Genomic DNA, 22616 nt, shown 5'->3' with positions numbered 1-22616 from the left:
ATGCAAAAATACTCCTTTATAAAAAAATCCTTAATTGATTCCTTATTTCCACACTGTATCTTACAGGTCAGAAAGTATTGCAGTGTGTTTTAATGGTTGGAAAGAATGCCCACTACCCTTTGCGACCTTCCACCCCTGGTATGACCCCTGTGTCGATGAGCCCAGCCATGCGGTCCATGATGTTGCAGCAGGCGCAGCAGCAGAAAGCCAGAGCGGCGGGGCAGTAGACTAGCTCCTCACCTCCATGCTGCTCCCTCTAGTCAGTCTGCACGACAGCCTTAACCAGGATAATCAGGGACTAAAGGGGAAGGATGGATGGACAGTACAGTATTATTTATTTTTCTATGACCGGTCGAGCTCCCGTGAGTTAAGTCAATGAACTATTTTCTTTTACCTGTGGCTTTGCCGCTTTTGATAGCGCTCAGTGTTGAGTCCTTTGTGATCTATGTTTTTCAACATATTTATTTATAAGAAAAGGAGTGTAAGTTATGCCTATGTATTACCTTAGGAAGCAAATGGAATTGATCATTTCTGTAAATTTCAACCAAATTCAATGTACATATGCATATAAATTGTAATTAGGCTCAAGTTCAATGTATATAATGTACATGTGATATCAACATCCTGCCATTTTCATTTGTTGAATAATTACTTCACGTTATAATTTTTTCATTTGTTACTTTTATCACAACATTCATAATGACATTCATAATGAGTTCAGAATGACAAAACATCTGTAAATTGATTTTAGGGTCGTATATTATCAATGGCACTGTGATTAAAATTGAGTTTAGTTTTTATTTAATGTGTTGATTATATTTTATTAAGGAAACAAATTGAACATGCTATAAAATAACAAATGAACAATATAGCTCACTTTCTCCGAACATGTCCATGTCTGTATGCTTCTGTTGATGTGTGACATACCCTGCCATTATTGCTGGAACAGGAAATTCTAAGCCATTTTTTAAGACTATTGTAATAGTTGAGCATTAAATAAACAGTGACAATCTTCATAATCATTTTAGAAATTGTGTGCATCACAGTTTGATCATGAAAGAGGATCGATATTCGTATAAAAATTGCTGAAATTGATATTTTAGATTTGAGTATATCTGGTATTTAGAAAGAATATCGTTTATTTTTTATTGTTAATATTCATCAAATTAGTTTGCCTGCCAAAGATGACAAGAAGTTTTCACCTACAGTAAACGTTTCTACTCCTTGTCAGATGTTATTAGATAAGGTATGTTAACACTAACTGTAGTTATCTGACCAGATCTGCATAAAACACATAGCTTAAGAACACTGCCTTATCACTCATGACACACACTGTAAAGCAAGGTGATGTTATGTTGTCATTTTTGTTTGATATGCTACTTCCATGTAAATAACTGCATCAGCTTGTATCTTGCTGCTTGGCATGTTGGTAAAGAATTGTGGGAAGATGACTATGGTACCATTTCTCATGGAAGCTCCCGTTGTTAACCAGAATAACCTCTTCTCTCTCTCTCTCCTGAGGAGTGTGTGTGTGTACTGAGAATGCAACACTAGAGGTCAAGTCAATGACTGTCCACACATGATTTTTTTTTTTTACAACTGACAATGATTCTCGTGAGATGGTGTTATGACGTCATCCTGTGATATATAGGTGTGGATGACTTTATCATCACTGTCATGTTACTATCATGGCGCTTGCTGCCATGCGCAGCAGCCTACTGCTGAATCATGTTCAAGTAGGAGTGCCTTTATTCTGATAATGGTGCTGCTGTGCTGAGTCCAGCGTATCCATTGTTGTCTTACTCAACTAAAGACTGGTGTCAGGGGTCCATATTTCAAGACCATGTGAAAGAAACTATTGGGCCTGAGATCAGATGTCCTTTAAACAGTAGAAGGGAAAATAAGAATGCTCAGTAAGTGGTGGTCTGAGATCCCATACTGTGAAAGCCTGGTTACCTTCTCTATTCAGCTATTACATTCCAATCTCTGCCACTCCTGTCATTTGCCAGCTTTGGTAAATGACAGGAGTGGCAAGGAGTGGAATGTTAGCTAAAAAGACTGGGAGCCAGACTATTGAAAGCATGAGAGGGAAGGCCGAGAAACTCTACTTTGTTTTGTCTGTAGCTGTCTCAAGCCTGTTGTATGGTATCTACTATCTATCCATACGTTTGCAGTGTCACATGCACCCACAGTCCGCAACAACAGCTCAACAAAGTATTGTGAAGTAGGCCAAAGGAAAAAATCTGGACTTTGAAGTTCCAGTGCACCATTTCCTGTACCACCAGGGGAAATGCTGCTGTCTGTCTGCTGTGTGTTGTTTTCTGTGGATCTGACTGATGGAGGCAGAGTCCCCCACACTTATCTACAATGCAACAACAGAGATTACACTAATTATATATTTGTATAATTATAACTATGTCTTACCTTTCTATTCTTTTGTCAGAGAAACTTATTTACTCTTGGCAGAATGGACTTGTTGGTTGACTGCTCTTTCATTATGAGCTCGGTCATACCATCATACCTTCCCAGTCATTAAGTATAACAAAGCATTGACTAGACAACCGTACAGTATGATGTTTAAATACCTGATGTTTACTTGATTTACAACATTGCCCCTGGCACATTGTGGAATGTCTAGACAGAATACAGACCTCAGATATACATGATTAATAAGCACGGATTCTGTGCTGATTATGTTAGCTGATACAATGTCATTTTAACGACAATTATTCACAAACTAAATATATTTTGTGTTGTTTTGTTCTTTTGGACGATTCATTTTTGGTAATTTCCTGTGTATTATGCATGACTATTATTTTAAAAAAGACAAAACATTTGTCAGTTATTGTCTCTGGTTCTATGTCTCAGTTACACTCTGGTGAGCACTGTAGGACTTGAAATATTAGCTTTAATCATATCTCAGTCAGACATCAGTTGAGCTGTAAAGGATGGATATAGATAGCTTTACTATGAGATGTGTACGCTCTGTTGATTTGAGACTTCCCATTTATACAGAAGAGTTTCCTAACATGCATGGAGGAAAACAAACTCTCAGCCTTAAATATCAGATATGTTCCCAAAGACTAATTACATCCCAGATTAATTGTCTTGCCAAAAATACATACTTTATTTTGAGCTATTCCTTTTTATAGATATTTATCGTGTCAATGTTCCATTAATAGATTCTGAGACTATTTCTAAACTATCTTTGCCTTCTGTAGCTACTGTATGTTCTGTAATTGATCACAACATGATGCCACTGATGCTGTTCTTAAGTTGTAGTTTGTTGTTGTTGTTGCAGTTTTAACAAAGTTCAAACCATTATTTAAACAGCAACGCAACAACACATCAATCAATGCCCAGAAATATATATTTAAAGTATGTTGTACATGGTGCATAAAACAACTGATAACTGATTTTTTTTTTAAAGCATTTATCAATTGTTTAGTATTTATAAGAATGTATTGTTTTTTTTCTTTTCAGAACAATGTGCTCTTATTTTGTTGTTAACCTCATTTTTGTGTATACATTTAGCAAAACGTGGACTGCACATGGCAATGCAATGTTAGCGTTACAAATCGAGTAAACATGTCAAAAAAATAAAAAAATAAGTCTGTTTGATTTTGTTATGGGCTTTCCTCCAATCCTCCAATCCATGTCTTCTAGTCATGGAAGATTTGTTTTTGTGTTAACCACTTAAAACCTCTTAAGGATTAGCCTAACTTTTTACTTAAAATGACATAGCTAAATCTAAATGCCTGTAGCTCAGGCCCTGAAGCAAGGAGATGCATATTCTTGGAACCATTTGAAAGGAAACACTTTGAAGTTTGTAGAAATGTGAAAGGAATGTAGTAGAATATAACACAATAGATCTGGTAAAAGATAATACAAAGAAAAAAACAACCATATTTTTTTTGTACGATCTTTGAAGGAAAAAGGAAACCGCACACTGCTCTTGATATTATCACGATCTTTAATAAGCATACGTATTGGCCACACGGCCTTCGTCAGAGCTTTTGGGATTTTTTGAAAGTTGCACCATTATGTGGACCTGGCCCCTCCCACATCCGTTCTACACATCGAAGGGGGCTGGAGGCAAAGGAAAAATAAATAAGTGCTACCAAATATAACAATATGCATTTCATAAATATTACAAAAGTGTATAGACAAGGTGTATTAAACACGTCTGTAAAATCTAAATAAGGACATAGCAAGTTTCCATTAGTCACTGGGTACATCATACGACCCAATGTTATCAAATTCTGAGGCCCAACCGTGGGTATAAAGACTGTTCATCACGTCAAATCCTCTTATGTCCATTTTCCCCTGTGTAACATCAGTCCTTATAGGCAGGGACTAATATTGGAGGGGCTAAAACAGAAACGGTAATACTGTTTCTGCAACAGAGGGATAATCATACTTGACGTTTTCATTGCTTTTGTTACCACAGTTACGAGGAAGGCAACCTTATGTTCTGCAATCGAGTGCTTCCCTCAATTGCAGATGTGTTGTTTATCTGAAACTTTACCACACAAGCAGCCTTTACGACTCCCAGGATACATAGTCCATTCCCAGGCCTGAGAGGAAATAAAAACAAGGCAATAATAGAGTCCAAATGCTGTGTCTTAATTTGACCCAGTTTCTCACAGCAGGAAAATACTCCTGCAGCAACAGGAAATGTGAATTGTTATGTGGATTATAATTAATAGCCATTTTTTGTAGTGGTTTCTACATTTTTCATTAGGGCAAATCAAGTCTGAAATGTACTAACTTTAGAAAAAATGTTAAACCTTGAATACAGTACAAGTTGGCATCCCTGCAACAACAGGATGATCTAATTAAGATATGCCATCTGTACTTGAGGTGTAATTGCCTAAATAGCATGCAGTGCAGATCAAATTGAGTCAGTTCCACAGATACAGTATGAGTATCTGCTACTGTATGCCAAAGTACTTTAGTGATACTGTATAATTTGATTTGTGGGTTTGTGCTTACCATTTTCTCTCAAGACTCCTCACAATCTGGCCCAACAAGAGGAGTCAGACAGCCCAGCCCACGCCTGAGCCATTCATAAAAGGAATTTAATCAAATCTGCTCCGAACAGGGCAGGGAACAAAAATAGAATCCAGTGAATTCCTCTCTTACATTGGGTTAATTCACGATAAAAATGGTGCTACTTGAACCCATTTTTTTTTAAAGCAGTACACTATTTAAAGGCTTAATTCTCCATGGCTCTACAGCCGCAATAATCTGAGCAGAGGTGTGGGGCCCCATGCAGCCTGAGCTACAGTAGCAGTGAGAGATAGATAGAGAGAAGCACAAGCTAGCTAGCTAGGCCACATCATCAACTGATGAGCCAGGAGATCTAGGTCAGCCAGAGCACTAAATTAGTACAATGTGCCACATGCTCAGTAATGCTGCCACTTGTCTTTGGTTTGAAGCTACCGTGGAGTTTACAGATTGAAATGAATGACGCTGTGGGGGTTGTTTGAATTTCTGATATAACCACTGTGCAGACAGAGACATTAGAGAGAACGTTGCTCCTTCCCACGTACCCAGAGCAGCATGTGTGTGATGGTAAGAGTCATGAGGTAAAGAGGTGTGATTCATCTCTGCCTGTCTGGCCACAGCACCCTCCACAACACAACTCCCTCCAGCATCAACATCCTAAACATGCAGGCAGCTCCCAGAATCCACCTCAGGCCAGGATCAGAGCTCCATCTCCATAAGAGGCTGTATGGGAGTGGACCAGGGCAAAGCAAGGCAATATGGAAGCTGCAGGTTCCACTGTGCAGTGTGATGACGACTCCTGTAATAGCCCTGGCCCCTCACTCTCTCAACAGACAGTGAAACGCCTCCCCCAAAGGAAAAACATAGCTTTAGCTACGCTATCACATTGAACTCAATTAGGGATGAGCAGAAGACTCATACACAGTCAAGTCCATCCATCATTCTGACCAATCTCTGAAAGTGGAGGATCCCATGCTAAATTATAAATCAAATCACATCTGTTGTCTCAGTCAGTATGGGCTCTGACTGGGTGAGCCAACTAGCCAAACAGACAGCACTTGTGATGGTCATGTGGGAGGGAACAACGCTGGCTTTTTCAATGAATAATTCAGAAAGCTGGTGGGTTTGCTGCTGTGTGTATTCAGTGGGGGGTAAACCCAGTGTGGCTGGTAGACACTCAGTATAGGCAGGGACGGAAAAATCATCCTGCTGCGACAATTCCTCATATTAGCTCTCTACACGCACACCAGATGCTTGCATTTTTCTGAAATGCGACCTCGAGGTATTCATTCCGAAGTAATTTTCAACCCAACCAATTACCCTGAGCAGACAGCTTTTGATATCTTTCAGAGGTTTTAATGTATTCATTGGTCCCTTTGCCAATACACGTGTTTACACGCGCTCTCGTTTGAATGCGACCTGCTTACTGAAAGCTTTGAGGGTCTCTCAATTACCCGCTGTAATCTTATTGTATTCTATTCAGTGGTCTGCAAATCATACTTCAACAGCAGAGGTCCCCTTATTAACAAAAGTGCCTGTAAATACCTTCAGTATTACCTTGGTCGTAACACTGTTTAGTTCACTCGCATGCCTTACTGCCTATAGGTGAAATTGGTGTGCGCTCAGGAGTGTGGCATCCATTTTAGGACATTCATTCGATGTAAACATACTCTGCAGCATACAGGAGTGCAGAACAGTAAATAAGAGAGCAGAGCGATACCAATTCAAGTGTGTCCATATTTATTGGTTGTTTTTTGCTCAGGACATGTTTGATTCAGTTACATAATTTAAACATTAAAACACTCTGCCCAACACGTCCTCTTTGACTAATCTGAGATTTGACTAGACCTCTAAATTGAGTTTCTCTGCCATCTGTTCCTACATGTATATACAATCAAAGTGGCATGAAAACATGACACCAAAGACTTAACTCAAAGCAATAATATGCATTCATTTCATGAAAAATAATACATTGTCGTAATAAATCGTTGCTTTACCTTCAAGCTATGGATTATTATTAAGTAAAGCATAATACAATAAAATCTTTGTTTTTTCAATGGGTGGCTTTGGTTGAAATGGCAAGGCTGGATACATGAAAACAGTTGGAAGAACATTCCAAATGCTAAACAAGCATATTCAATTCTCAAAAACGCTGCTGCTCTTGTTGCATGATCTGAATAGTGCACAGGACAAACAAGCACCATGAATGCCTTAAAATACTGATGAACATCACGCAAAAATATACCAGGGTGATGCACACAGACAGCACCATCTGATAATGAGGCTTTAGATTAAAAAAATTACATTGTTCAGCTATCAAGTTATTGTAACATCTCACACATACGGTTACTACAGACAGAGTGGGTAACACTGACAAGCTCTTATGGCACCCTTTCTTCACCAAAGCAACCAAAAAGGTCCCTGGGTCTGCAGCAGTTGAAAGCCCGAGTCACTCAGTCATTGAGCTGGAGCTGACATTTCCTGTACGGTTTACAGTACTGTGTTCACTGGGTATTAAGAATGTCTGTCTGCCTGGCCTAGTTCTGGGCAGCAGGCAGCCACTCCAGAGTGAATTTACAAACTCACCCCATGTTAGTGTCATAACAGGAAGGCAGCACTGTGTCAGGGCTCAGGGGCTCCAGAGCTGAACATGGCCTCAAGCTTCACCACCATGCAGGGAGAAACAAAGGAGCTCGCAACGGATGATCACACAGTGGCATACACTGACTGTACCCTTGCAGCCATTAAAAGAGCTTGTTATCACACGGTATATAAGTCTACATTATATCTTAACTTCCACCATCATAAAATAAGATATAAGAAAATAATGTCTATATATTTTAAATACTGTATCTAAATTGGTTTTCAAGTAGGTGTAGCCATGCTGTTGTGGACAGCTTCACTCCTATTGAAACAAATAGTTTCAAGATAATCCTCAAAGCAAGTGTAGTTAATACATCTTAAACAAGAACTCATTTCTGGAATCACATGACACAGAGAAAACATTCTTAACACTTCTGAGCTGAACCAATAGCTAATACTAAATCATCTCAAAATATAAAACAATTGTCATGTGACCTTGCTGTTGCAGAATTGTTTCATGGTACTGTACGCACTTCTTGTATCTTGTCTCAAATGCAATATGAAATACCTAACCTTGACACATGTTTCATAAATGTTGAAAAATGTAATGGTTTGAAGACACTGTTTTGCCAAATTTAACCATAGATAACCATAGATAAGAAGCCATTCTGGATGAAAGTATTCCAATAGCAAGATTCAGACCAAACAAAAAATGTGGTCTCTGACAAAAACACATAATTCATTGAGCCTTGAACAGTAAAGGGGAGTTTGCTTTTAGATAGAGAAACCTGAACGTCTGTTTGAATTCCTCAAATGAAAGAGCCACATGCCTTGCTGTGCAAGCAGTCAGACACTTTCTGCTTCACATTTAAAGAGAACCTCATCATTATTAGAACTAATCCTGAGCTGCACTTGCCGGTTTGGACATTTTAGAAATTGTACCGAAAGTCCCCAGCTCCCAATCCTCTTTAAGCATGATTTTCCATCAACCTCCTAAGGTACCATTTTTTCATAAAATATTTCACAAGCACATACAGAATATTAACAGCAGTCTCTAGATGTGTTTCTGTCACAATGAGTTCCCCATTCTCCTGGGGTTTAGATCAGAAGTGTATTTACAGTTTTGAATTGGCACTTAACAATAACATATGGAACTCTGCTAGTAACTCATTCCTTTTTTTTAAATATATTTTTTTAGAAATATCCCTCAAAATGGTGGGTCGGGCCATCTTTATGATGCCAGAACAGGCTCTTCTCGTTCTCCAATCTCTTCCCTGCTCCTCACCTCCTTTTTATACCGGTGTTATTTTTTTTTGTTTCAGGGGAACAAGGGCATTCTTTCCCGTCATTCTGTCTGTGTCTGTCTGTGTCTGTCTGTCTGTGTCTGTCTGTGTCTGTCTGTGTCTGTCTGTCTGAGGGTCAATGTTTTCTAGGCTGTTTGTGTTGTGTCAGACTCTACATTAGTCCAGCGAGAGCAGTGGCTGCATGTTCTCCTCCTCACTCTTCACCTTTTCTGTCCGTTTAAGAACTCCGGGCTCCACCACCGACTGAGACCTGTGGATATAAATAAAAGATGACTGGCATCCGAGAGGCCTGTGCTCAGTGAAGCATTATCACTGATGAGTTCTCACCTACTCAAGTACAAAGGAGTGGGATGAAAAGGTGTGAGCCCCAGAGCCCCCTTGCCTCCTGCAGAGCAGGTAGCACACATGGGGGTCATATAAGATGGGTTTCATAAATGCATCCCAAAATCCCTCCGCATGAATTGTTTTAGAAGAGGCCTTGGGTTACATGCAAACACACACATGCACACACATGCACACGCACAAGCACACAAAACCATCAATAAAATGATCTTCTCCTAGAAAAATAAATGGTGTTATCTTGTCTAGTACATGAGCCCGAAAAGTTGATCACAAAATGTCACCCTCAGACACTGATCTGACCTATTTTTGATGTATTTCTCTAATAAAAGCCTAAGCTGCTTTGGGGAACGGGAGCTATCATTCATCATGCAGAAATCTGGGACAGGTTTGTCTCCTGTGTCTACCGTGACAGAGAAAGATTCATATGACCGATGATGATAACTAAGTCAACAACCAGAGCTTCATTCACCTGTGGCAAAAAAACACCCCAAAACAAAATAAAATGTATGAACACAGGGGCTAAATTAACACAGGGGCTAAATTACCATAGGAATGAATAGTAGAACTCAATCACGTCAGCCTCAGTGAGGTTAACATTTAGAAGTTCATACAGCTACTGCTGCTAGCGGGGAGCTATGTCATTACTGCAGCAGTAAAGTAAAACAGATCTGCCTCCACTCACAGACATCATAGTCACACAGTACAGTATGGCTTCATCATTATGGGGTCCCCATGACAGAGTGGCTCATCACACAAAACATATACTTCTCTAACAGTGACTCATACACAATTTTGCTATTTTAATCAAGTAATTGATGAGGTAATGTTTCCTTGAACTTTGTGGAGTGTATGAATGGCAGTGTACAGTGGGGAGATAATAGCACTGACTAAAGAAGTCACTTCAGATCATATGGCTGCTGGTGATTACAGCCTTTAGTTCACCATACATCAGGACCCTGGCCAGGATGCTATGATTCACCAAATCAAATGCTCTTCTGTCACAGATACGGGGCAATGCAGAGCAACAGAGTGCTTAACAATAGGAATAAAGACATTATTAAATGCTTTTATGTTCTTTATGAACATCCCATACTGTGCTGTATCTCTCATTTCTTTGCCTGCTGTGTCGGTCTACTGTCTTGGTAAGCAGAAATGTCAATGAGAATTAATTTCACTGATTCAAATCTGCTGAATCCAGACATGTTTTCACTAAAGAGTCTGTGCTATGAACGGTGGAAGTGCATGTATTTCCTTTCAGGTAGACACACATACACACATAGATGCATGCATGCACAGACACAAACACACTTGAAAAATTAAGATGGCTCTCAAAAAAAGGACATTAGAGAGGCCAATATCCCCAAGGCAAGAAGGCCTGCCTTCATGACAATGTCATATGTCTGTAAAGGTTTAGTCAGAGGGTTTTGTGAGGCAGCAGGAGTGGAACTGAGCTTATTGCCGAAGGTAAAACTCCATCACTTCTGTTCATGCTCCAGAAGGTAGCTACAGTAGCTCACGCACTCAGAAGAAGTCAGAGCTCCGTCAATTGAGTGCAGATCAGTGCATCATTTCATTTTTTTTGCCTAATGCTCATTTCATGACCCAGTAAGTCGTAAGAGACACAGCCCTGAAAAAAAACTCACTGAGACAATAGACTGTCAAAAAAAGATACACTTCCAGTCAAAAGTTTTACAAAACCTACTCATTCAAGGGTTTTTCTATATTTTGACTATTTTATACTTTGTAGAATAATAGTGAAGACATCAAAACTATGAAATAACACATATGGAATCATGCAGTAACCAAAGTATTAAACAAATAAAAATATACACTGCTCAAAAAAATAAAGGGAACACTTAAACAACACAATGTAACTCCAAGTCAATCACACTTCTGTGAAATCAAACTGTCCACTTAGGAAGCAACACTGATTGACAATACATGTGTTGTTGTTGTGCAAATGGAATAGACAACAGGTGAAACGTATAGGCAATTAGCAAGACACCTCCATTAAATGAGTGGTTCTGTAGGTGGGGACCCCAGACCACTTCTCAGTTCCTATGCTTCCTGGCTGATGTTTTGGTCACTTTTGAATGCTGGCGGTGCTTTCACTCTAGTGGTAGCATGAGACGGAGTCTACAACCCACACAAGTGGCTCAGGTAGTGCAGCTCATCCAGGATGGAACATCAATGCGAGCTGTGGCAAGAAGGTTTGCTGTGTCTGTCAGCGTAGTGTCCAGAGCATGGAGGCGCTACCAGGAGACAGGCAAGTACATCAGGAGACGTGGAGGAGGCCGTAGGAGGGCAACAACCCAGCAGCAGGACTGCTACCTCCGCCTTTGTGCAAGGAGGAGCAGGAGGAGCACTGCAAGAGCCCTGCAAAATGACCTCCAGCAGGCCACAAATGTGCATGTGTCTGCTCAAACGGTCAGAAACAGACTCCATGAGGGTGGTATGAGGGCCTGATGTCCACAGGTGTGGGTTGTGCTTACAGCCCAACACCGTGCTTACAGCCCAACACCGTGCAGTGTTCTCTGGCATTTGCCAGAGAACACCAAGATTGGCAAATTCGCCACTGGCGCCCTGTGCTCTTCACAGATGAAAGCAGGTTCACACTGAGCACATGTGACAGGCGTGACAGAGTCTGGAGACGTCGTGGAGAACGTTCTGCTGCCTGCAACATCCTCCAGCATGACAGGTTTGGCGGTGGGTCAGTCATGGTGTGTGGTGGCATTTCTTTGGGGGGCCGCACAGCCCTCCATGTGCTCGCCAGAGGTAGCCTGACTGCCATTGGGTACCGAGATGAGATCCTCAGACCCCTTGTGAGACCATATGCTGGTGCAGTTACTCCTAATGCAAGACAATGCTAGACCTCATGTGGATGGAGTGTGTCAGCAGTTTCTGCAAGAGGAAGGCATTGATGCTATGGACTGGCCCACCCATTCCCCAGACCTGAATCCAATTGAGCACATCTAGGACATCATGTCTCGCTCCATCCACCACAGACTGTCCAGGAGTTGGCGGATGCTTTAGTCCAGGTCTGGGAGGAGATCCCTCAGGAGACCATCCGCCACCTCATCAGGAGCATGCCCAGGCGTTGTAGGGAGGTCATACAGGCACGTGGAGGCCACACACACTACTGAGCCTCATTTTGACTTGTTTTAAGGACATTACATCAAAGTTGGATCAGCCTCTAGTGTGGTTTTCCCACTTTAATTTTGAGTGTGACTCCAAATCCAGACCTCCACGGGTTGATAAATTTGATTTCCATTGATCATTTTTGTGTGACTTTGTTGTCAGCACATTCAACTATGTAAAGAAAAAAGTATTTAACAAGAATATTCCATTCATTCAGATCTAGGATGTGTTATTTTAGTGTTCCCTTTATTTTTTTGAGCAGTGTATTTTATATTTGAGATTCTTCAAATAGCCACCCTTTGCCTTAATGACAGCCTTTTTTTCTCTCTTGCCGTCCCTGCAGGGGGTGCGTCACCTGAGTGGGTTGATTCACTGTTGTGGTTATCCTGTCTGGGTTAGCGCCCCCCCCTCCCCCCCCTTGGGTTGTGCCGTGGCGGAGATCTTTGTGGGCTATACTCAGCCTTGTCTCAGGATGGTAAGTTGGTGGTTGAAGATATCCCTCTAGTGGTGTGGGGGCTGTGCTTTGGCAAAGTGGGTGGGGTTATATCCTTCCTGTTTGGCCCTGTCCGGGGGTGTCCTCGGATAGGGCCACAGTGTCTCCTGTCCCCTCCTGTCTCAGCCTCCAGTATTTATGCTGCAGTAGTTTGTGTCGGGGGGCTAGGGTTAGTTTGTTATATCTGGAGTACTTCTCCTGTCCTATTCGGTGTCCTGTGTGAATCTAAGTGTGCGTTCTCTAATTCTCTCCTTTCTCTCTCTCTCTCGGAGGACCTGAGCCCTAGGACCATGCCCCAGGACTACCTGACATGATGACTCCTTGCTGTCCACAGTCCACCTGGCCATGCTGCTGCTCCAGTTTCATCTGACCTGAGCCCTAGGACCATGCCCCAGGACTACCTGACATGATGACTCCTTGCTGTCCCCAGTCCACCTGGCCATGCTGCTGCTCCAGTTTCAACTGTTCTGCCTTACTATTATTCGACCATGCTGGTCATTTATGAACATTTGAACATCTTGGCCATGTTCTGTTATAATCTCCACCCGGCACAGTCAGAAGAGGACTGGCCACCCCACATATGCTCTCTCTAATTCTCTCTTTCTTTCTCTCTCTCAGAGGATCTGAGCCCTAGGACCGTGCCCCAGGACTACCTGACATGATGACTCCTTGCTGCCCCCGGTCCACCTGACTGTGCTGCTGCTCCAGTTTAAACTGTTCTGCCTTGTTATTATTCGACCATGCTGGTCATTTATGAACATTTGAACATCTTGGCCATGTTCTGTTATAATCTCCACCCGGCACAGCCAGAAGAGGACTGGCCACCCCACATAGCCTGGTTCCTCTCTAGGTTTCTTCCTAGGTTTTGGCCTTTCTAGGGAGTTTTTCCTAGCCACCGTGCTTCTACACCTGCATTGCTTGCTGTTTGTGGTTTTAGGCTGGGTTTCTGTACAGCACTTTGAGATATCAGCTGATGTACGAAGGGCTATATAAATCAATTTGATTTGATTTGATTTGCACACACTTGGCATTCTCTCAACCAGCTTCACCTGGAATGCTTTTCTAACAGTCTTGAAGGAGTTCCCACATATGCTGAGCACTTGTTGGCTGCTTTTCCTTCACTCTTCGGTCCAACTCATCCCAAACCATCTCAATTGGGTTGAGGTCGGGGGATGGTGGAGGACAGGTCATCTGATGCAGCACTCAATCACTCTCCTTCTTCATCAAATAGCCCTTACACAGTCTGGAGATGTGTTGGGTCATTGTCCTGTTGAAAGACAAATGATAGTCCCACTAAGCCCAAACCAGAGGGGATGGCTTATCACTGCAGAATGCTGTGATAGCCATGCTGGTTAAGTGTGCCTTGAATTCTAAATAAATCACAGACAGTGTCACCAGCAGACACCCCCACACAATAACACCTCCTTCTCTATGCTTTACGGTGGAAACCACACATGCGGAGATCATCTGTTCACTCACACCGCGTCTCACAAAGACACAGCGGTTGGAACCAAAAATCTCCAATTTGGACCAGACCAAACGACAAATTTACACCGCTCTAATGACCATTGCTCATGTTTCTTGGCCCAAGCAAGTCTCTTCTTATTTTTGGTGTCCTTTAGTAGTGGTTCCTTTGCAGTAATTTGACCACGAAGGCCTGATTCACACAGTCTCCTCTGAACACATGATGTTGAGATGTGTATGTTACTTGAACTCCGTGAAGCATTTATTTTGGGCTGCAATTTCTGAGGCTGGTAACTAATGAACGTATCCTCTGCAGAAAAGGTACCTCTGGGTCTTCCATTCCTGAGGCGGTCCTCATGAGAGCCAGTTTCATCATAATGCTTGATGGTTTTTGCGACTGCACTTGAAGAAACATTCAAAGTTCTTGAAATGTTCCATGTTGACTGAACTTCAAGTCTTAAAGTAATGATGGACTGTCGATTCTCTTTGCTTATTTGAGCTGTTCTTGCCATAATATGAAGTTAGACCTTTTTGGTAAAGACTATCTTCTGCATACCACCCCTACCTTGTCACAACACAACTGATTGGCTCAAACACATTAAGAATTAAGAAATTCCACAAAATAACTTTTAATAAGGTACAACTGTTAATTGAAATGCATTCCAGGTGACTACCTCATGCAGCTGGTTGAGAGAATGCCAAGAGTGTGCAGAGCTATCATCACGGCAAAGGGTGGCTACTTTGAAGAATCTCAAATATTAAATATATTGTATAACATGTTTTTGGTTACTACATGATTCCATATGTGATATTTCATAGTTTTGATGTCTTCACTATTATTCTACAAAGTAGAAAATAGTCAAAATAAAGAAAAACCCTGAGTCGGTGTTCTAAAACTTTTGACCGGTAGTGTATATGTCAAGGAGGATTTCCTAAACTACTCACCTGAATGAAACACACAGAACAATATTTAGCATATTGAATAGTGAATAAATAAGATAATCTCCAAGTATACAATTTTCAATGCTTATCTCTCTCGCAATTCAACTAAATTATGCCAGTGAGAGGGAATTAATACACCCCACACACAAACAAGCATATGGATCTTTGTGCTCTGCACTACCATGTGTAGTGGAAGAATGAGAGAAGGTGATACTCGGGACTGGCGACTTGTCGGCGCCGAGGCCCAGCGTGATGACTCAATCACGATTTATGACATTGTTTGGATGAATGACCATCTGTGGGCTATTACAGGGCTCAAGAACACATTATCTGTGGTTTTCTGTGGGGAGGGAAATTCCCACAGAACCCTGAGAGCACAGACACCTTTGGAGATGTGAAGTTAAATGAAAATGTGAAATCGACTAAATTAATGTTCCTGTGTGAATTAAATTGTCATGTTTGGATTGTTCAAGAGATCGTAAAGAGCTATGAATTTTGATACCATATATATGTTTTATTGTACTGTAAGTGCTATGGATTTATTGTTACAGGGAAACTGTTATTTTGTTCATCGGACAACGGGTAGTTCAAAGAGGGAGTGACACAGGGGTGGGCTCCAATCATTTAAATTGAGTTGATTTGTTTAGAGATTATTCTGAATTGAAGACGTATAACCACGTTAAGTCTTATCCTATTGGTTGTAGTAATTTACTGTGCTAGTCTGCAATGGATCATGTATTTCATGTAATTGTTTGAGCATTAGTTATTTTGTGACTAATATATTATATTAGCTGAATTGAGTAAATACATTCCTCGTTTTACAGAGTAATTCTTTGATTGACTACATGTTCATCATTTAGTAGGTCTATTTGTAGTTGTTATTTACACTAAACGTTTGGGTAACACGTTGACATCTCTGATCTGCTTGTCTGAATAAATTCATGCTAGAACATTGGTTGCCAGGATTAGCTATTTGTATATAGTCTCTTAATAATTGCATAATGTTGCAAGTTAGACTCATGATCATTATAGTCATACTGAGAGGAGATGTAAGGCTCGCTACCTTGACTAGATTCTTCCAGAGACGTACAGGGCCTGTTGCATTTTCTCACAGAATAATGGAGTCAGATTGATAAATGTAATTTATTATTCAACATAATTTCTACATAATGGTTGGACAATTTCCACCGAACTACATGTGTAGTGCAATTTAATGAAGGATTGTTCTTACTGTAGGATGTGTTTTCCATAGATTGTATAGCTCTAGGAAGCCCCACTTACTCTTCTAGCTCTAGGAAGCCCTACTTACTCTTCTAGCTCTAGGAAGCCCTACTTACTATTTTAGCTCTAGGAAGCCCCACTTACTATTCTATCTCTAGGAAGCCCTACTTACTCTTCTAGCTCTAGGAAGCCCTACTTACTATTTTAGCTCTAGGAAGCCCCACTTACTCTTCTAGCTCTAGGAAGCCCTACTTACTCTTCTAGCTCTAGGAAGCCCTACTTACTCTTTTAGCTCTAGGAAGCCCTACTTACTCTTCTAGCTCTAGGAAGCCCTACTTACTCTTCTAGCTCAAGGAAGCCCTACTTACTCTTCTAGCTCTAGGAAGCCCTACTTACTCTTCTAGCTTTAGGAAGCCCTAGGAAGCTCTACTTACTCTTCTAGCTTTAGGAAGCCCTACGTACAGTATATTCCATATCTGCCCTATTACATGAGGGCATGATATATTTAAGCAATAAGACCCGAGGGGGTGTGGTAAATGACCAATATTACACGGCTAAGGGCTGAACTTATGCACGACACAACGCATAAACTGGTTACCAACGAAATTATACCAGTAAATAGTATTTTTTTTTTGTCATAGCAGTGGAATATGGTCTATTATAAACTGGGTGGTTCGAGCCCTGAATGCTGATTGGCTGACAGCCGTGGTATATCAGACCGTATACCACGTGTATGACAAAACACTTCTTTTTAATCTCTAATTACGCTCTAATTATTTCTTAAATATACCACAGCTTTTAGCCAATCAGCATTCAGGGCTGGAACCATCCGGTTTATAAATGGAAACAATGCATCACTTATGACATATCTGACAGACTAACATATCGCTTTATCAGAAGACACCTCCACCTTAATCTTGTATGAAGACACACAATACACAATCTATCACATTGACACACGTGAATAACATGACTGTCCAGAGTCTAGACTGACCTCTTCATGGTTTTGGGAGACAGGTCTTTCTCCAGGTCTTTGACAGACAGGGAGTAGGACTCGGGGCAGTACTCAGTCTCCTCATCATAGGCGTGGTCCAGGAGGGTGCGGGCCCAGGTGCCCATGTCGTAGGGGGGCATCATCCCACCCAGCTCAGAGGGCAGGATCTCAGGGTGCATGAGCTGGTGAAGGCTGTTCAGGTTGTTCCCATGCATGAAGATCTAGAGCGGGATGGGCAAAACCAGTGGTTGACTTGGGCAGGAGCTCACCGGAACTGAGTACCGGCACCTCGAACATTCTACTACTTTAGATCATGTTCCTCTTACAGAATAATAGTTCAAAAGTATTGTGGAGCTTCTGTTTTATTCCAAGTCAAGCACTGGACAAAACAACAACATTGACACAGATAGATAATGAGTATATACTGTCTTAGAGCACGTTATAAAAGTCTACAGTTTGTTGGAGTGGATAGATTTGCCCTTTTGAAAAGCAAAAGTCCTGACCTGAACAATGTTTATGACAGCAGCTATTCAGAAAGTATGATAACCGATGCTATATGTTGAATAGAATGACCTGACATTCATTGGTTACAGCAACACAGTTGACTTGTTGGTCTCTGTCAATGTGATTTTTCAGAATGTTCAGTCAACAACTTCCTCACATCTTACCCTTTTTCTTGTCTTGTCCTTCAGAAAGGGTCGTATGACAGTGTACAGGGCGTGGATGTACCACGGCTGGTTCACAAAATGGATTCCTCCGAACCTGGCAGGAAAGCTGTCCTGTGGGCAATACAAAACACAAACACACTCACTATTCTACCTGTTGGTATGGTAATCCACTTTTGATGTGTTTTCACTAAGAGTATATATTGTTTTATTCTATCAAACTACATTATGAGGAGGGTATGTTGGCTAATGAGAGTGGATTTGAACATTGTTTTGTAGAATGTAAATAGAAGGTAATTCTGTTCTTTTTCATTTCCTTGTCCAACATCACAGATTTATCTTGATGGGTTTGCATATGGGCATTATTGGCTTTATGTTAATGTTGCGCATTGAAAATCACCCAGTCCATTTATGTTACAATATTGCACTTACATTGGCTTTTTCCGTGCTGTTACATTACCATGCAGGTTTGAGACATACAGTGTATTCGGAAAGTATTCAGACCCCTTGACTTTTTCCACATTTATATCAATGATGTTGGTCTTGCTGCGGGCAGTTCCCTGACCCACCTCTACGCAGACGACACCATTCTATATACTTTCGGCCCGTCATTGGACACTGTGCTATCTAACCTCCAAACGAGAAGAGCGTCTGCTAAATGACTTAAATGTAAATGTAAATGTATACAACACTCCTTCCGTGGCCTCCAACTGCTCTTAAACGCTAGTAAAACCAAATGCATGCTTTTCAACCGATCGCTGCCTGCACCCGCATGCCCGACTAGCATCACCACACTGGATGGTTCCGACCTTGAATATGTGGACACCTATAAGTACCTAGGTGTCTGGCTAGACTGCAAACTCTCCTTCCAGACCCATATCAAACATCTCCAATCAAAAAATCAAATCAAGAGTCGGCTTTCTATTCCGCAACAAAGCCTCCTTCACTCACGCTGCCAAGCTTACCCTAGTAAAACTGACTATCCTACCGATTCTCGACTTCGGCGATGTCATCTACAAAATCGCTTCCAACACTCTACTCAGCAAACTGGATGCAGTTTATCACAGTGCCATCCGTTTTGTCACTAAAGCACCTTATACTACCCACCACTGCGACTTGTATGCTCTAGTCGGCTGGCCCTCGCTACATATTCGTCGCCAGACCCACTGGCTCCAGGTAATCTACAAGGCCATGCTAGGTAAAGCTCCGCCTTATCTCAGTTCACTGGTCACGATGGCAACACCCATCCGTAGCACGCGCTCCAGCAGGTGTATCTCACTGATCATCCCTAAAGCCAACACCTCATTCGGCCGCCTTTCGTTCCAGTACTCTGCTGCCTCTGACTGGAACGAATTGCAAAAATCGCTGAAGTTGGAGACTTTTATCTCCCTCACCAACTTCAAACATCAGCTATCTGAGCAGCTAACCGATTGCTGCAGCTGTACATAATCTATTGGTAAATAGCACACCCATTTTCACCTACCTCATCCCCACAGTTTTTATTTATTTACTTTTCTGCTCTTTTGCACACCAATATCTCTCTACCTGTACATTATCATCTGATCATTTATCACTCCAGTGTTAATCTGCAATATTGTAATTATTCCCCTACCTCCTCATGCCTTTTGCACACATTGTATATAGACTCCCCTTTTTATCTACTGTGTTATTGACTTGTTAATTGTTTACTCCATGTGTAACTCTGTGTTGTCTGTTCACACTGCTATGCTTTATCTTGGCCAGGTCGCAGTTGCAAATGAGAACTTGTTCTCAACTAGCCTATCTGGTTAAATAAAGGTGAAATAAAATAAAAACATTTTGTTACATTACAGGCTTATTCTAAAATCGATTTAATTGTTTTTTCCTCTCACCAGTCTATACACAATACCCCATAATGACAAAGCAAAAATAGTTTTTTAGAAATTTTAGAAAATGTATATGAAAAAAATAGAAACACATAAGTATTCAGACATTTTACTCAGTACTTTGTTGAAGCACATTGGGCAGCGATTACAGCCTCAAGTCTTCTTGGGTATGACACTACAAGCTTGTATTTGGGGAGTTTCTCCCATTCTGCTCTGTCAGAGTGGCCATCAGGTTCATGGTCACCTCCCTGATCAAGGCCCTTCTCCCCCATTTGCTCAGTTTGGCCGGGCGGCCAGCTCTAGGAAGAGTCTTGGGGGTTCCAAACTTCTTCCATTTAAGAATGATAGAGGCCACTGTGTTCTTGGGGACCTTCATATCTGCAGAAATGTTTTGGTACCCTTCCCCAGATCTGTGCCTCGACATAATCCTGTCTCAGAGCTATACGGACAATTCCTTCAATATCATGGCTTAGTTTTTTGCTCTGACATGCACTGTCAACTGTGGGGCCTTATCTAGACAGGTGTGTGCCTTTCCAAATCATGTCCAATCAATTTAATTTATCACAGGTGGATTCCAATCAAGTTGTAGAAACATCGAAAGGATGATCAATGGAAACAGGATGCACCTGAGCTCAATTTCGAGTCTCATAGCAAACGGTCTGAATACTTATGTAAATAGGGTATTTATGTTTTCATTTTGAATACATTTGCAAAGAATTCTAAAAACCTGTTTTCACTTTGTCATTATGGGATATTGTGTCTAGATTGCTGAAAAAAATGTTTAATCCATTTTTAGAATAAGGCTGTAACTAAACAAAATGTGGAAAAAGTCAAGGGGTCTGAATACTTTCCGAAGGCACTGTAGATTGAACATTATTATCATAATGGTCTGTTATAATTTGGGGAGTATCACAGGGAGTATTCTGAGATTATACACTGATATAACAGGGTTGGCTGACGAGCAGCAGAACTGTGTCCCTGGGGAGAAGTTCATGTCAAGGAGCAATCTGATGATTTAGGGAATAGTTTGTGAGGAGGATGCAGGAGGAACACCCAGAGTGCACCCGGTAAACTAGTGACACAATCTAGGGTAAAGTCATCTCACACAGACACCGCAGCAGAGCAACATCACAGCTACAGTCAAACCCATCGGAGGACAATCACCAGGAAAGCTCAAAATACACAATAGTCTCACAACATTTAACAAGTTGGTAATGCCTCAGTTTTATGTGTAAGTGTGGTTCCCATCTGTTCTGCAGACTTTACTGAAGTTTAAGACTGGTGTAATGGCTACCTGTATTAATTGAATTAGCTAATGGAGGTAGTTGACAATGGTGTTACTAGCTCACTGTAGCTTCCCTGCTGAAAAAACAATACATAGAAAAGCTGGTCATGCTGGTCACCAGCCTTCCAGCCTTCGCTGTGTTTTTGCAGGTGATCAACCTTTGCTGTGTTTTTTTTTCTGGTCATCAGCCATGCGCTGTGTTTCTGCTGGTGCCTTCGTTGTTCTTTTGCTGGTGCCTTCGCTTGGTTTTTGCTGGTGCCTTCGCTGTGTTTCTGCTGGTGCCTTCGCTTGGTTTTTGCTGGTGCCTTCGCTGTGTTTCTGCTGGTGCCTTCGCTGTGTTTCTGCTGGTGCCTTCGCTGTGTTTCTGCTGGTGCCTTCGCTGCGTTTCTGCTGGTGCCTTCGCTGTGCTTCTGCTGGTGCCTTCGTTGTTCTTTTGCTGGTGCATTCGCTTGGTTTTAGCTGGTCTCTTCCCCGTGTTTTTGCTGGTGTTTTGCTTAGTTTTCTCTGGTGATCAGCCTTTTGCTGTGTTTTGCTGCTGACCAGCCTTCACTGTGTTTTGGACACTAGTGACCAACATAACCAGCATCAAGTCACATTATACTGGCTTGCAAAGTAATGTTTAATTCCTATTGGAATCCTGACAGATTGGGGATATCCAACAATTGGAACTTTCATTCACCTAAAATCTGCATTTAGAATTTATTTTATTTTTATTTATTTATCCGTTATTTTATCAGGTAAGTTGACTGACAACACGTTCTCATTTGCAGCAACGACCTGGGGAATAGTTACAGGGGAGAGGAGGGGGATTAATGAGCCAATTGTAAACTGGGGATTATTAGGTGACCATGATGGTTTGAGGGCCAGATTGGGAATTTAGCCAGGACACCGGGGTTCACGCCCCTACTCTTACGATAAGTGCCATGGGATCTTTAATGATCTCAGAGAGTCAGGACACCCGTTTTAACGTCCCATCCGAAAGACGGCACCCTACACAGGGCAGTGTCCCCAATCACTGCCCTGGGGCATTCGGATCTTTTTTTAGACCAGAGGAAAGAGTGCCTCCTACTGGCCCTCCAACACCACTTCCAGCAGCATCTGGTCTCCCATCCAGGAACTGACCAGGACCGACCCTGCTTAGTTTCAGAAGCAAGCCAGCAGTGGTATGCAGGGAGGTATGCTGCTGACAGACTGCCCGGGTTAGAAATATTAATAAATGACACTACCTACAGTGTATTCAGACACCTTGAATTTTTCCAAATGTTGTTATTTATTAGATTGTACCTTTATTTAACTAGGTAAGTCAGTTA

At 41.6% G+C, this 22616-nt stretch overlaps 2 protein-coding genes across 50 annotated transcripts in view; one reads left to right on the top strand and one right to left on the bottom strand.

Annotated features, from left to right (window-relative positions):
* Window positions 1-3618, top strand: part of LOC118398687 (triadin-like) — a 67036-nt gene extending 63418 nt beyond the window's left edge. For all 49 annotated transcript variants that reach the window (XM_052471031.1, XM_052471025.1, XM_052471030.1 and 46 more), the window contains one exon: window positions 67-3618. In XM_052471031.1, the coding sequence (XP_052326991.1) occupies window positions 67-227 (161 nt within the window). In that variant the 3' untranslated portion in view covers window positions 228-3618. The remainder of the gene's footprint in view (window positions 1-66) is intronic.
* Window positions 3619-6719: 3101 nt separating this feature from the next.
* LOC118398694 (clavesin-2) overlaps window positions 6720-22616 on the bottom strand; it is a 30444-nt gene continuing 14547 nt past the window's right edge. Inside the window, exons 3-5 of the mRNA XM_035794314.2 lie at window positions 18160-18270; window positions 17492-17712; window positions 6720-9147 (exon numbers count right to left, since the gene is read on the bottom strand). Of these exons, the coding sequence (XP_035650207.1) occupies window positions 9054-9147; window positions 17492-17712; window positions 18160-18270 (426 nt within the window). The 3' untranslated portion in view covers window positions 6720-9053. The remainder of the gene's footprint in view (window positions 9148-17491; window positions 17713-18159; window positions 18271-22616) is intronic.

Source organism: Oncorhynchus keta, chromosome 19, assembly GCF_023373465.1.
Source record: "Oncorhynchus keta strain PuntledgeMale-10-30-2019 chromosome 19, Oket_V2, whole genome shotgun sequence".
In the NCBI taxonomy this organism is placed as follows: Eukaryota; Metazoa; Chordata; class Actinopteri; order Salmoniformes; family Salmonidae; genus Oncorhynchus; species Oncorhynchus keta.
The sequence above is the reverse complement of the archived record's forward strand: the minus strand, read 5'-3'. Positions and strand labels throughout refer to the sequence as shown.